The sequence below is a fragment of the Apostichopus japonicus genome, chromosome 22 (assembly GCF_037975245.1).
Source record: "Apostichopus japonicus isolate 1M-3 chromosome 22, ASM3797524v1, whole genome shotgun sequence".
NCBI classification, from domain to species: Eukaryota; Metazoa; Echinodermata; class Holothuroidea; order Aspidochirotida; family Stichopodidae; genus Apostichopus; species Apostichopus japonicus.
This window is the reverse complement of record NC_092582.1, coordinates 14,032,386-14,047,429: the sequence shown is the minus strand read 5'-3', so window position 1 is coordinate 14,047,429 and position 15,044 is coordinate 14,032,386. Positions and strand designations below refer to the sequence as shown.

Genomic DNA, 15,044 nt, shown 5'->3' with positions numbered 1-15,044 from the left:
CAACGCTTTCTGGTCAATTCGCACAACAGCCATTTCGCCCAACTAGCATGGTCATTTCGCCCAACCAGCTTGGTCAATTCGCCCAACTTCAAGTTTCCTTAATATTCGGTTCGTATATATCCTGTAACGTTAACAATTCCCGAACGTTTCCTTATTGAAGTATAATATTTAATCAAGGTTGGGCAAAATGACAAGGCTGGTTGGGCGAAATGACCAGGCTGGTTGGGCGAAATGACCAGGCTGGTTGGGCAAAATGACCAGGCTGGTTGGGCGAAATGGAAAAGTTGGGCGAAATGGCAGTTGGGCGAAATAGTTGTTTGGCGAAGTGACCAGCTTCCTATCCAACGACTCAGGTCTTTGCTAACCAGCGACAACTGAAATTTGGAGGCAGGTTTGGTGTCAATCGAAATGGCGCTTGAAGTAAACCCGCTTTTGACCAAGGAGGTCAGTGACATGGCACTCGAAAGAAGACTCAATATTAAAAATATTAAAAAAAAATAATAATAATATTAAATGAATGGGCCAGCAGTTAAATGCCAATTTATTCCATCTGTTGGGAATGGAAGGGTGAAGACAAGGAATATGACATTTGGTCATGGGGAGAAACTCTTCGTGTTAGTTAAACTTTTGTGTCTTTCATATCCTGTGTTTACAAAGTCCAGATATTATGGATTGAGGGAAACGAACACAATAAAGTAGATAAGAGAGGTATTGTCTTAAAAATGAATCTAATCCGTGTCTCTTGTAAAAAAAAAAAAACATATAACTTAGCATAAATGTAATACGCACCGGTATACTTAAAGTTAGCTTAACGTGCGAACGTACCCCGGATTTTCGTGGTGTCACATACCAGGGAAGTCGGTGTTCCCTCAAGTAACAGGGCGGGTGGGTGTGTCTGGAAGCTTCAGGAAAGCGCTTTCAGTCAATAACCGTTCCGGTAGAGAACAGGACTATGTAAGGTAAATAACAGTTCCAGAAGAAAACACGAACAACATGGTGGTATACAAATGAGAATTAAGGCAGAGTCACACACAGATTGGTTGGCATGGTGAGGAAAGGCCGGAAAGGAAAGGTGGGTTTTGTTAGTGCAAGGCAGACTCCATGGTTGTTTCGACGTGGTGTGACGTACAGGCTGGTGCCACTGGGAGAAGAGAGCGAGCCACTCCTTGCAAACTAATTTATATAACGTTCTGTAAGGTTACTCGACCGTAACTTGGAACTGCACTGATTTTGCTCTCTGTTTACAAATTAGCATAATAATACATAACCATTTAAGACGTGCATACAGCAATTATCTGTTTGGAAGAAAGTTGAAGAAAGAAACAAGTGCTCTTGACACCCATACATGCTTTTGTCTTTGCATGCTTTGGTTGACATATTCTAGCCATGGTGGTATCCAAAAATTAACCAAAATCTAAACACACAACCTGCAGAAGATGGTATCCCATGCAATTATACACTAAATAATTGACAAAACGTCATTCCAAACTACGTTATTCTTCTGAAACTAAATGTCCTAAAAAAAAATAATAATAATGAAAAATAAAAAACATTCAAAAGAAGCAATATTAAACTACTAGACCTGAAATAGGAATATTCATCTGTATATTTCATATCAATCCATTTACAGGATGGTCAAATAAATGCATTTTACAACTGTTTTTGAATATTTAACACAAACACTGCTCTGACTGAAGCTATTGTATGTATGCATAAAGCATATGTTTCATGGTCTGATAAATAAAATAATATCAGCAATAAACTTTCATTTTAAAGCCTTGGATGGGTGTTGAACAATACAAACTGTACACATATATGTAATATAATAATAAATACAGATATAAACAGAAGAACTGTTGAGGTTTTAAAGGGTGTGAGGACTCGTGCAAAAAGAAACGTCTACTGCCAGTAATCTGACCTAGTTTCGAATGAGGTGTAACAGAAGTGTCAGACACCACCGTCGATCCCAGAAAATACACACACAGCTTGCTACCGTCGGTAATTAGACACTAGTGTACAGTCAGTACATACAGCTGTGGTCAATACCCACAGCACAGTGTACAAACGATACAGCGATGGACATCTCAGGTCCAGCTAAAGATAACAAGGTATCACGTTTCATTACTGTCTGCATTTTGTAGCTACATGAACAAAACGTCACTTGCAAGCAACAGCAAGTTAACTTTTTCAAATGGCCGCAGACGGTTTGGGCAAGTCTTTAATGCCTTTAAAAAGACATACACTTGGTCCACAATACACTTGAAAAATCACAAATATGTAATATGTTTTGATTAACATCCAAGTTACAGTATTAACGTCCTTTAATTATTTACTTAGAAAATAAACTAGCATTATAAAATGTACTGACAATGACCTTGGTATTAAAAGAATAGCCTTGAATATACAATATCCAGGTCTCAATAGCCTGTGTAATGGCAACACAGGCAAAAAAGTACGATGAAAATCTCAAGCTTTAAGGTTTTTTAATTAAAATATTAGGCAAATATACTCCTGAAATTTTTGTACACACACACACAGTGGTACTATAGATCTCTTCTAGAAAAAAATATGCAGCTATTTTTAACCTGACGCAGTTTGACTTTCTAGCTGTCAAAGAAGACCTATTTTGCAAATAGGAGCAACTTTAGAACTTCATGTTAATGAATGTTGGAAAAAGCTATAACCATGAAATTTGGTATATTTGGCAAGTACCCAGTACTTTATACTTGAAATAGCATCTTGGGAGTTGCATTACGTAATAGGATAAGTCATGCAATCATTGTAAACTTCTTTCGGTCATGTCTGGGTAATACATAACAACCTTTATATAAAAAACCTAATGTAGCCTGAAGCAGTACTTAAGGGGCAATTATGCAACAATGGCACATTTGTTAGCGAAAAAACAGCAATTGGGTATTTTTGCCTTTATATGTTGACTGAACACTTTACAATAAAAAGTTGGAATAAACCAAATGTTTTAATTAAGTAATCTTCCTATGTGGTTGGTTCTATCCGTATCCGAGGGTAGTGGTATGTTCAATTGCTGAGAAATAGCACCTCGATAATCAAGAAAATGCCAAGACACCACTTGGCCAATAAATTGTAATAGTTAATAACAGTGGCGGAGCTAGGGGTATTGGTCAGAGGGGTCGAGAAGGTTTGTAGGGGCGCTCTTGACACTATCTAAGCGGAGCGCCACCAAAGGTTGGCGCGGAGCGTACAGACATTTTTTGAGATAAGATACTCTCTAGATCGCCGGAAATTGCCCTTTCAGGGCCTTGCTAATTTGCAGATAAACGAAGAATAAATAGGTGTCATCGCCACGCCAACAAAATGTGACAAATGTCAATAGGTAGATGAGAGCGCAATACAAAAGTCAATAATGCGAATAAGTAAAAAGTGGTTAAAAGCTGAAAAGGGCGCCAGTAGTCCATTTGAGTCCGTTAGGGGGGGGGGGGGGGGGCATCCGCCCCTGGCTGTATGAACGCTCCGCCACTGGTTAATAAGGTCATAAATCTGGATCAATTTCGAAAGAAAGGACCTGAAATGTTGACAGTATGCTTATTTCATGGTGCTCTAATCATTAATGGAGAGTGGTAACTTTTGGAGAGGTTCGAACAACAGCCATCTGTGATTTTACACGGTATGACTCAATGCTTTAAAGGGAACACATGTTCTTTTAAAAGCCCGGGTTATGAAGAGCTCTTTGAAATTTACATGTGGTTAATTTTATCTTTCAACTGCAGGATTTCACCAAATTGCTTTGATGAGATTCGGACAGAAAGAGATTGAGTTATAGCCTGTTTGTAAAGGTCTTTGAGTAAAACAAAAACACAAAGTAAGTATAAATCTGGTTCGCATAAATGGGTGAAATATTTTGTGAAAAGGCCTCAGAGTTCAACATTAATGTTTTCTTCTTCAACTGTAGAAATTTTAGCTATTTTCATTGAGGCTGTGTGGATGAAAATTGCATTGCAGACATGGTTACAACTTACAAGCTGACTTAAATTTATAAACACACCAGCTATAGTGTCTGTAGAGTGTTGTGCAGTAAGGCTACACAAATACAATGCATCTAGCCCTAACCCAGTTAGGGCACATGCAAAGTAAGTGTACATCATCAATCCATATATGAATCATTTAAAGTCCCATCAATATGAACTGACAAAGGGTAAGGCTTATATAGTGCATTTTCTAAACTAGCCTAACCCTGCTCCTATAAGTTAAGTGTTACTCAAGTATAGTCTATAGACTCGTAAGGGTTACATCTCTATGTTTCGACGTCTCTACATTCCGACGTCTCTATGTTCCGACAAAAATAAATAATTCGGGACACTTTTTATCCCAAAAATCTTTTGTACCAAGAAAACAATATTTTCAGACCCCAATATTTTGTGACCTTTTTTTTAACCAACATTTTTTCGGACCAAAATTTGTTTGGACTCAAATTTTTTTGACCAACTTTTATTCGGACCAAATATTTTGGGACCAAAATTGTTTTCCGAAAGAAATATGTGACCCAAAATTTGTTGTGACCCAAACAGTGCTTGTGACCAAAAATCGCTTGTGACCAGAAATTTGTCTGTTTTGTGTCCACACTACGTACGAACTTTTTTCTTATTGCTCAAACGATATCTATAGTTTTCACGTTTACCCGCCCTATAGGTATGTAATTTAATAAGGAGCAATGATTGGTCACACACCAAATCGAAACACATTTTATTCGAAAATTGATTTGGCCCAAAATGATTTTGGTCCCAAAAATTTTGAGTACAAACAAATTTCGAGACACAAGCAATTTTCAGTCACAATCACTGTTTGGGTCATAAAAATCTTTGGGTCACATGTTGGTTAAACCAATTTTTGGTCCCAATAAATTTGGTCCGAACAAATGTTGGTGTCACAAAACTAGTTTTCTTGGTATTATACAAATTTTTGGATAAAAAAAAATTGCTCCGAATTTTTTCATTTTGTCGGAATATAGAGACGTCCGGAACATAGAGACGTCGGAACATAGGGATGTCATCTAACGTTAGGCTACAACTTTGAAACCTGCCCAACTTTTTGACCTCACAGTGAATGTAAAACTAGTACGTCGCGTACACCAAACGTTTGATGATGGCTCGTGAACGAAGATTTCCGCACTTTAGTTCATTAAAATGTCGAAAATCTATCTGCTTTACGTTGAGAGAGTGTTTGATTATGTCGAAGTTGTCCCTCTTTTTGAGTTTTGTGTGCAAAAGAAAACTATAATTGGCTGCATGCTTAGTGAACTAACACGAGCAACCAGTACGATACACATGGAGGTAAATATACCTCCATGGATACACAGAATGACATGTGATGTAGTATGATACGTTCTTGTGTTTGCAACATTTGGCCGATTGTGCGCACCAGCAAATGGTCATCCTCGTCAAAGTGCTTATGAGCACGATCCGAAAACGTTAATTGTTACCTGCGCCCTCTTTTACTTTCTAACATGGTGAGTGTATACGATACAAAATTACGGCTTTGAAATCCATAAATATCGTTTCCAGCCGACCATTTTAGGTTATGTAAAATAGATATGTATATAGATATTACTTTTGTCTCCCAATAAACTTCAAAAAGTTACAGAAATACTTGGGCATGACGTTAAAAATCGTTAACTAGCATATGTTGTGTACCAGTTGATGTTGCGATGTGTCTAGGTCTAACGTTGGCCTAATGTTATTGTATACTACGTGGTATCTTTTGCTACAGTGTAGTCTAGGCTAAGCCTACATGTGTTTCTTTTCGAAATTCGAATTGAAACGAAAAAAGTTTGCAACACACATAGCCTTAGCATAACAAACCTCAGTTGCGGACGTCAGTTTAACCTCCCAATATGAAGATAGGGTTGAGTGATATGTTAACTGTTGGTCATGCCTAACGTAGGCTTGAATTACCACAACAGTTAACACATTAACAGTAACCTAGCCTAGGAAGCTAATTAAGGTCATGCTGATGTAGGCTACCACTTGCTACTGTAGGCTTATATCCTTCCTCAATTGGTTCTAGGCCTAGCACACAATTGATTTCTGCCGTGGAGACACCAATGACTAGGTACTTTGGATTCAAGCTAGTTTCTTAGTTATTTGCCCCAGTTAGACCGTTCCATCTATTTTTTATAAGGGATGTTTTACAGCAGCAATGTTGTTTGTTGTTGTAAGTTATTTTGAGAATGTGCAATATATGTTAGTTAAACCTAGCCAGGGAATGTTAAGTCAAGAAGTATGATTTAGTTCCAGTAGCTGTGGGGAAACTGCGATGATGTTTCAACTTTACTGAAAAACTTGATGACATATTATTCGAGCTTTTTAATACTGAGCAGTTTTCATAACTATGGTTTACAAAGTTGTTAACATTGGTTCACTTGAAGTGGTAGTGTTGTTTTAACTAAGATGATTTGATTCCCTTGTGTAGAGCACTGAAACCCAATTGTTATATCCAAATGACTTGTTCCATTTTGGATGTGGTCAAGCATGTGCAGTAGTTAAATCTTAAATTTTCAAGCACAGTATTTCCCTGTTAAACCTCCCTTATAATAATTTGCAAATACTTAGGATCGAACTACAGATTCCCATATGATACAAAGTATTGAAAATACCCCACCCCCTTAGAGTTTGTCTGTGTTCATTTAAACACAATTCAATGTTAGTACAACCTTGAGAGCCCTGCAGCTTAAGTTTTGAAAGAAGAATCTTTCCTTCTTTTTCTACATAAATTAATCAAACTGCAGAGGTTACTAACTCTTTCAAAATGTGCTTAACTTGATCATGTTCCTTCATATCTTTCTCTTATTATTTTTCAGCCCAAAGATAAGTCTAAAGGGGCCAAAGGCCAGAAAGGGAGGGGCAAGAAAGTTGCCCCAGCTCCTTTTGCTGCCAAACCGGTAGCACCTAAGAAGGTAGTCAATCCATTGTTTGAGAAAAGACCAAAAAACTTTGGCATTGGTGAGATTAATCTTTCAACACCTTCTTGTTAAACTTAAGTATGTACAGCAAATAGATTACACTTGAGGTTTTTTATTCTAAACATGGTACCATTTTCTCAACAGTGTTTTTGAGTAATGAACAAGGTTGTGATTATCCCAATCATCACTTGAAATGTAGTCTTATTACTGCTGAATTTGATACAGATAAATTTACTGAGCTAGCTAATATATATTGAATTCTTCAATCAAGCTCTGTAATCCTGATAACACTGCAATGATGTTTGAATTTCTTCACCTGAAAAGTTGATGACTCTATGATGTACTGAGCAGTTTGAAAGTTCCCTGTGACCCATATTTTTTTATAATGGTCATGGCTACAGTTTATCGTTAGTTTTCAAAGCAAAGTTCCATTTGAATTTGTGAGAAATATTTCAAAGCTTTTGGATACTGAAATCCAATAACATGCAGTTCATTACCATGAATAGCCAACTTTCGTTTTAAATAATGAAGTTGGACAATTTTGTCATGTGAATTAAAGTGTGATTTACACAGGTTATGTTGAGAACTGATTGGGAATCAATTAGTTGCTGATTAACATTTATTTGGAAATTAATTTAGGATTGTGGTTCAGTTTGATCAGTTGCCATCTTTAGTTTGAGAAATACTAAGGTTTGGTGAAATAGCAAAACAAACATGGGAATGTGATGGAAATGTGAGTGATCAAATTAGGCTACAGCCTACAGTATATATCCCCCAATTCGTTGGAGACATAAAATGATCCACTGTTCATCATAGTTTTGACAGCGTCACACATTTTCTTTCACATTTCTATTAAAGGTAACGACATCCAACCCAAGCGAGATGTAACCCGCTTTGTCCGCTGGCCAAAGTATGTTCGTCTTCAGCGCCAGAGGGCTATCTTGGTTCAGCGACTGAAGGTACCTCCATCCATCAACCAGTTTTCCCAGACGCTTGACAGGCAGACAGGTGAGTGAGCTAAGTTTGCCTCTAACAGATGATTCGTCGAGCATTAAGGGAATAATTTAACCGGTTTTGCAAGATGTTGTGCAGAATGAACAAGTTGCTATATAAAGTGCAAAGATGTAATATTGCAGCATTTTTACACAGGAACTATATTATGTTGTAAGATAGGAACTTCAAAGCTGCCGCGCAAATGTTGAATACTAAATAATTCCCCCGATACTTTGAGCTATGGTGGATAAAGTTTTCGTTTTGTTTTGGTTTTTAAGTGGGTACCACATTTTGACTCTTTGACAGTCGTAACTGTAAAGTTGATTTCACCATATATATACAGCCTGCAATGATGTGTCATGAATTTCTTCACCTGAACTTAATGTAGAAATTATTTTCAACTGAGCAGGCACAATTACATAAACTAGATTATTATTGAGTTGTCCCCAGAGGATCTGTTTAAACTAGAAACCGTCTATATCAATAATTTTGGAAATGCAATTTAGGAATGGATCTTATTAGTTTCCATTGTGCATTATTTCAAACCTGATCTTAAACTGAGCAGGAGTCATAGAATTTTGCTGAACTTTTTATCTTTAAAACATATCAGTTGATTCAGTCCTAACTATTGTTTCCTACAGTTCATTTTCTTTTGAAATTACCCAAAGAATATTTTATTTAAATTATATGATTTTGGATGTTACACTAGCACTAAGGATCCCACCTCTGTTCAACATTATTGATTGAATTATTTATTGTGTTTAAATGGTATTAAATATGTTTGTTACTGCTTCATATTTTTATTCAAGTAAAAACATGAAAGAAACCTTTGGGTTGAAAATAATCTCTTTTTGTATTCTGTTCATTTTCAATTCAGCGATCCAGTTGTTCAAACTTCTCTCCAAGTACTCACCGGAGACAAAGCCTCAGAAGAAAGCCAGGCTACGTGCCCGTGCTGAAGAGAGACTGAAGGGCAAGGAGGACACCCCTACAAAGCGCCCCCCTGTGGTGAGATCTGGCCTGAACACGGTCACATCTCTGATCGAATCCAAGAAGGCCCAGCTTGTAGTCATTGCACATGATGTTGAACCATTAGAGGTACGTGGAGCTGGCATTTTTAAAACCAGTAAAAATGTATACTTTAGAAATGCAAGGCACTGGTAGTGAGAATTGTACCGATTGGTAAAGATGGTGATTACAAACGTTTGGAGGACTGCCACTCTACAGTAGATAAGGTTTGACAATAACCAAGTTGCAAGAAACCTTACCTTTGTAAGTGTTTATAGGCTTGGGCTTTTCATGCATAAAGTATTATAGTTATCTGTGGACTGCACTTGTGCTGCATCATGTGTGCTAGGATTGCAATAAGGGGAAATTATCAGGTGAATTTAGAACATGAATGGTAATATAATTGAAATGTCATATTTCTTCTTTTTTACAATAAATCTCAGTGAAATAAAGAACACAGATACTTGGAAGAAGGAAAACTATAATCTTTATCATTTAAGAGAGTGCTTTCAAATAGCACAAATGGTTTTAACTGTTGTATTTATTAATTTTTGTTATCTCATTACAAGAGTGTGTTTGATTCCATTTGGAGGCTGGAAGGTCATGATGCCTGGTGTATGTCTGTACGTCTGTTTGTATGCATGCATGTGTATGCAGTGTTCGATTTTTCCGGTATCGCATCGCAAAATGCGATCCAAAACGACAAACTTGCGAGACGTTTTCAAATCAGCATCGCACTTTCTGCCGATTTGTGCGATACAAATTCCTAGTCAGATTTGGGAGCAAACATTCAAACCTTAACTTACGAACTGTCGATCACAATGTAGAAGTTATAATTTATTGAGTTTATACTCAATGTACAACTTATTGACTTGACCGTATAGCGAAAAAAAACCTGAAAAAATAATATCCTACCATAGTTAAGTGTATAGCAAATAGCCTAACCACCTCGGCGGTTACGGATCTCACGTAACTAAAAGGTTCCCTGGCAACGTGCCAAAAAATGTTAACAAACAGGTGTTATACAGGGGATGAGCTCACAGTTGTTGGGAAGGTACCTGGGCAAATTCGCAGCACATGTACCGTGGTACAGTAGTTGGGTATAGGGTTAAACACTGCAGTTGTAAAAATGTACGCATAGTGCACGCTATTCATTGTTAGGCAGTCTAGAAACGGGGCTTTGCTGAACGTTGTTTGTTTCATAATATCGGAAGTTTTGTAAGTTGCACTTTTTAAAGATTGAAAGACAGATTAAATCTCTTTTCATTTTATAACATAATACAGCTACTTTAACTTGTCATTTTAAAATTTTCATCAGTTTCGTGACAATTTAAATAAAAAAAGTTGTCAGTATTTTGCATCCTCAACTGCGAATTTTGTCATCGCCAGTCATCCCAAAAAATGACAAAAATTTTCGGGTGCTTTCGCCCCAAGGATCCCCACGAGGGGTTCTACCCCGTGACCCCACCATAGCCTTAAGACGGGCCCCTGGACACCACGCCTTTATGCTCGCACGTTACGCGTGCTAGGCAGGCGAACACCGGCGGGAAATCGGCAGTGTGTTCGCAGGAAATTGAACAAGGTTTTCCAACACTGCTGAACTGTGCAGTTACTGTATGCATCATGTTCAAGGTTTTCACGGAGGCCTTTGAGGAAATGAATGGTTAGTACAGTGTATATATGCTGCACTAATGCTGTGTGTAGGCCAAGGTTCACGAAGGTCAATGGTTATATTCGCGCGCCGTAGACGTGTTTTTAGATGTTACGGAGAGTCAGGTTTCCATGGATATTAATCGAAAATGAATCTGAGTTTAACTGACGCTAAAGAAATGGATCGTCTTGGGCAGATTAACAAATCATTGCAAGTATAAATAAGTACAGGTAGCTCTGCTGTTAAAAAGAAAAGTTCAATATCGGTTTGCTGTTATCGGCAATTAGGCAAAATTTTACCGATACCGATATGCTGCCGATATTGCAAATATCGGCCGATACCGATATTGAAAACGATTATCGTAGCAACACTAGTATAAATAATAATAATAATAAACAAACATTTTCTAGTTAACACATTGATCGCCAACATTTGGTCCGTTTTGTGGTAATTTCAAAACTGCTATTCAATATTGGGGAACTGCTATGCAACAAAAATATTGTATAGCAATTGTCAAAATTTGTTGCTATGCAATTTTTTGGCCATAAGTCGAACACTGTGTGTATGTATGTATGTACATTATCTGTGCTTGGTGGTGGTTATCACGTGTTATTCAAAATGCAAATCTTATTTCAACAGCTTGTCCTGTACCTGCCAGCTCTCTGCAGGAAGATGGGTGTACCTTACTGCATTGTCAAGGGCAAGGCAAGACTGGGCAAAGTTGTCCACAGGAAGACTGCAACCAGCCTGGCTTTTGCCTCTGTCAACCCGTAAGTTATTACATATTATTTCACTTAGGGGGGGGGGGGGAGGTTGCTTGGGATCACTGACCGGGTGTTATTCGTCTCAGCTCCTCCGTGGGGTGGGGTGGGGGGCTGGTTTATTCACTGTCATGGTCAAGGTTTTGACAGGTTTCCTTATGCCCAGAGTATAAAGTTGGAGAGAGACACGGCCATGAAGCTTTCTTGGTTAATTACAAAACACTTGAAGTTACTCCTGCAGCTTTGTAATTTAGATCATCCCTTGGAGAGGTGTTAGTCTGCGATGATGTCATACCAAATAAGCCTGATTACCGTGATGTTAACAAATCCGAGCTTTTTAATGCTGAGCAGACATACTTTCCTACTAACTGTGTTCCTGGTCATTAAGAACGACACATTTTCAGTTGAAAAAGGAAGATTTCAAAGTAATCAGCAACAGTAGTACAGATGGATGGGATCAAGTTCACACATGTCACTGAGCCATTTTGGGATGCATTGTTACAATTATTTGCTTCAATCATTGGTCTGTTTCCTTTCCTAGATGTATCAGGAAATGTCTTTGATTACATATGCTAAATATCATTAAATTTCTGTTATTTTATTTTTCATTTATTGAGCTTAAATTTTCCAAATATTTGTCAAAGTTTGAAAAATATATTCTATCATAATATATTTTTTTTTCAGTACCAGCAGTCTATTTTTTTCTCTTACCACCATGAAAATGTTAACAGAAATAGTTAAAACAAAATGCAAATAACTCATTTCTCGCATCCTCAGATATTAAAGCCCATTGTATATATAGCATATGAAATGAAATCGATTAATGTTATGTTTGTTTCTGTTTCCAGAGAGGACAAATCAGCTCTCAGCAAAATTGTGGAATCTGTGAAGACAAACTACAATGACAGAGCAGATGAGGTTAGTATTTCATATAGATTAAAGGGATAATCCCACCCAAAGGGATAATCCCATCTAAAGGGAAAAGCCCATCTAAAGGGATAAGCCCATGGCAGAAACCATGAAAAACTGACATTGAAGGAAAAAAGTATAACACATTGTTAGTTGAAAACAATATCTTGTTTGGTAAACTGAGGTAGGGCTGATTGAATATATATCTGTTTTGACTGGTTAGACATTCCATGGCTCCATGAAGTGGAGCACAGTTGGTGATCATCGATGTCAACTGGGTTAATGTTCTTTAAATGTTTTGCTTAGGCTATTAAAATCTTCTTGTTGATTTATCCATGAAGTTGGATAAATTTTGAATGTTTGCTTAGTTTTATCTCTAGTTTGATTTCATCAAAGAGCATTTTTTTTTTTGTGGAAGTATTATGTTTGCTCACCTGGAAAAATTAGCTGTGTGATGGTACATATTCCCTTCACCCAGACTGAGTACAATCATTACCTTTTGTGTTAACACCTTGAGACTAAGCTCCTCTATTTCAAAGAATTACAAAAACTTTTATGTGGAGTCAATAATAGGGAAAGCCTAAATTTCATGTCGTATTCCTATAGTGAATGTGATCAAGTGATAAAGAAAACAGATTTTAATTTTTTTTTCTATACTTCAAACCCTACCACCTACTTGATTTAGCTGGCTTCAGTCTACTTTCAGCTCTAGTTAGCCTGAAACCATTAATGACAATAATATCTTAAGCCCCAAATCTTATTTGCAAAGTAGATAAAGGTAGGAACCTGTTCTATGAAAAGAGTGGTAGGACCAGGTGCAGTGTTGCTATTTAGTTTGGTTAGCAACAGATTACTGATTTCAAAGATCTGTTGCGACATGAATTCAACAAAGTGTTTATGAGAAATTCATAGAGATATTCTATAAATTCAAATATTTTCTTTGATAAATCTGACAAACTATTATGATCGGTACCTATTTTGTTTTCTTTTTCTAAACAGATCCGAAAGCACTGGGGAGGTGGTCTCCTTGGCAACAAGAGTCAAGCCAAGATCAACAAATTGGAAAAAGCCAAGGCTAAGGAACTTGCTGGCCTGAACTGAGTCATATGAAAGGTTAAATGGAAATAAAATGTTTATAAAAACTTGAAACTCCTTGTCTGTTGTGATTGATTATAGCTTTCCTTTTCAATCTTTCATAATTAATTGCTACCTGTGTTAATACACATTTGTTGGTCATCTTATTTCTAAAGTCATATCAGGAAATAAAAATGTCTCTGACAATATAAACATAATAAATCATTATTTCCTTTAATTCCTTCAACCCTGATATAGAAAAGTTAGGTCTCCTAACAAGCCCTTCCCTGTATGTGCCCCCACCCGGCAGCACCAAAACACTTGAGACAGCTACTCCGTTTTGTCAGCAGTTTGTTACAATTCTACCTAATATAGTGAAAGTTTGAATCGCCCTAAAGAACAAAATATTGAGCTGGTAAGCCCATGCTAGGTCTCCCTCTTCCCCTGTACCCTTCCAACTATCAAATCCTGGGTATGCCACCGGTTGGAGAAAGAGGAATGGACTGTATAGTTAGATGCATGGTCTATTTACCTTTACTCATGGACTATTCTGATTCACTTCAGGGTCTTTATTAAACTATTGCCTCAAAAGTTGTTTCAGCAAAACAAATGGTATAAAATCACCTTTCGAATTCGAAATGGATTCATATGATAAAAGGGATATTTAGTTGAATATGGATCAACAGTACTAGAAGTGATGGTGGCCACATAATCCCCCCCCCCCCCCGTTCATCTTATGTTTCAGTCAATGATGACGTCAGCTTCTCCGACTTTAGCTTAACATTTTCCTTTATTTGATTTTACAAATAGAATCGGGTTCCGGGGAAGTTATATTCTTATAGTACAGAAAAAGACCCTCTCATCAGACCTGGGGACACGTTTTATCTCGTCACTATGCTATACATTTCGCAATTACATGAGAAGCGCCACTGACTGACTTCATTGTGCCTTATGACTTCGTTGATGCAATATCAAACTTTCTCCGCGATCTGTACTATGCGTGCTACTAACCAATGTTAGTATATAGCATAGGCTTCAACATGTGCGTTTACACTAATGCTAAATGTCAAATCGGATAAAAGTTCCTTTATTTGGATTGCCTTATGGTTCAAGACTGACCAATTGATATTCTAACGTTGGCTATTTAACAGAAGAAGACCATATTATTTAAATATGAATCTGCGACATAATGTTGAAGGTGGAATGTGTGCCCCTCCCCTTTGAGCAAAACAGTGCAAGTCTGGTAGAGCATAGACATAACATGATCAAGAGCAGGCCTACAGGTCAGCACAGGAGTTACACGACTTCTATGTCCTGGGAAACGCTATCACGCATGTCCATTACTCGGCGTATGTGGTAGGCTAGGCCTACCCTACATTTTAGTAGTTCTTTTTTCGATCTCTGCGATCGTCTGTACGAGATATTTGTGTACATCCGTTCTTTAATGACGTGTTGTTAATGTGAAACGTGCAGGAAGGTAGATTTTGCAACATTTCTTAATCTGTTGTGAATAAAATGTATTTAAAATTTCAGGAACGTCTTGTTTAATCAGGGACATTTTCGGGGAGACATGTTAATCGGGGACGAACTTGATATTGGCGGTGACTGCCCCCGAAAATCGTCTGGTCACCTTAATTTAACAGTAAAACTACAGTGGCCGTGGGTAAATCTTACACCAGTGCTTACGTTAGGCTAGCCTGCTAGTTTATGAGTG

The 15,044-nt window shown here is 37.5% G+C and overlaps 1 protein-coding gene and 3 non-coding genes across 4 annotated transcripts; all 4 read left to right on the top strand.

Moving 5' to 3' along the window:
* Positions 1-6,283: 6,283 nt before the first annotated feature.
* Positions 6,284-6,353, top strand: LOC139964412 (small nucleolar RNA SNORD36). Its single transcript, XR_011791960.1, has one exon. It is a non-coding gene; the product is annotated as a small nucleolar RNA SNORD36 (small nucleolar RNA).
* A 461-nt stretch (positions 6,354-6,814) lies between these two features.
* Positions 6,815-13,405, top strand: LOC139964355 (large ribosomal subunit protein eL8-like; the record flags this gene model as incomplete). The annotated part of the gene is made up of 6 exons (XM_071965901.1): positions 6,815-6,974; positions 7,793-7,942; positions 8,805-9,025; positions 11,226-11,356; positions 12,196-12,265; positions 13,256-13,405. Coding segments are annotated over 6 exons (834 nt in total), but the record flags the coding sequence as incomplete, so codon positions are not given.
* On the top strand, positions 8,272-8,337 carry LOC139964414 (small nucleolar RNA SNORD36). Its single transcript, XR_011791962.1, has one exon. It is a non-coding gene; the product is annotated as a small nucleolar RNA SNORD36 (small nucleolar RNA).
* LOC139964413 (small nucleolar RNA SNORD36) lies at positions 11,626-11,699 on the top strand. The gene has a single exon (XR_011791961.1). It is a non-coding gene; the product is annotated as a small nucleolar RNA SNORD36 (small nucleolar RNA).
* Positions 13,406-15,044: the final 1,639 nt, after the last annotated feature.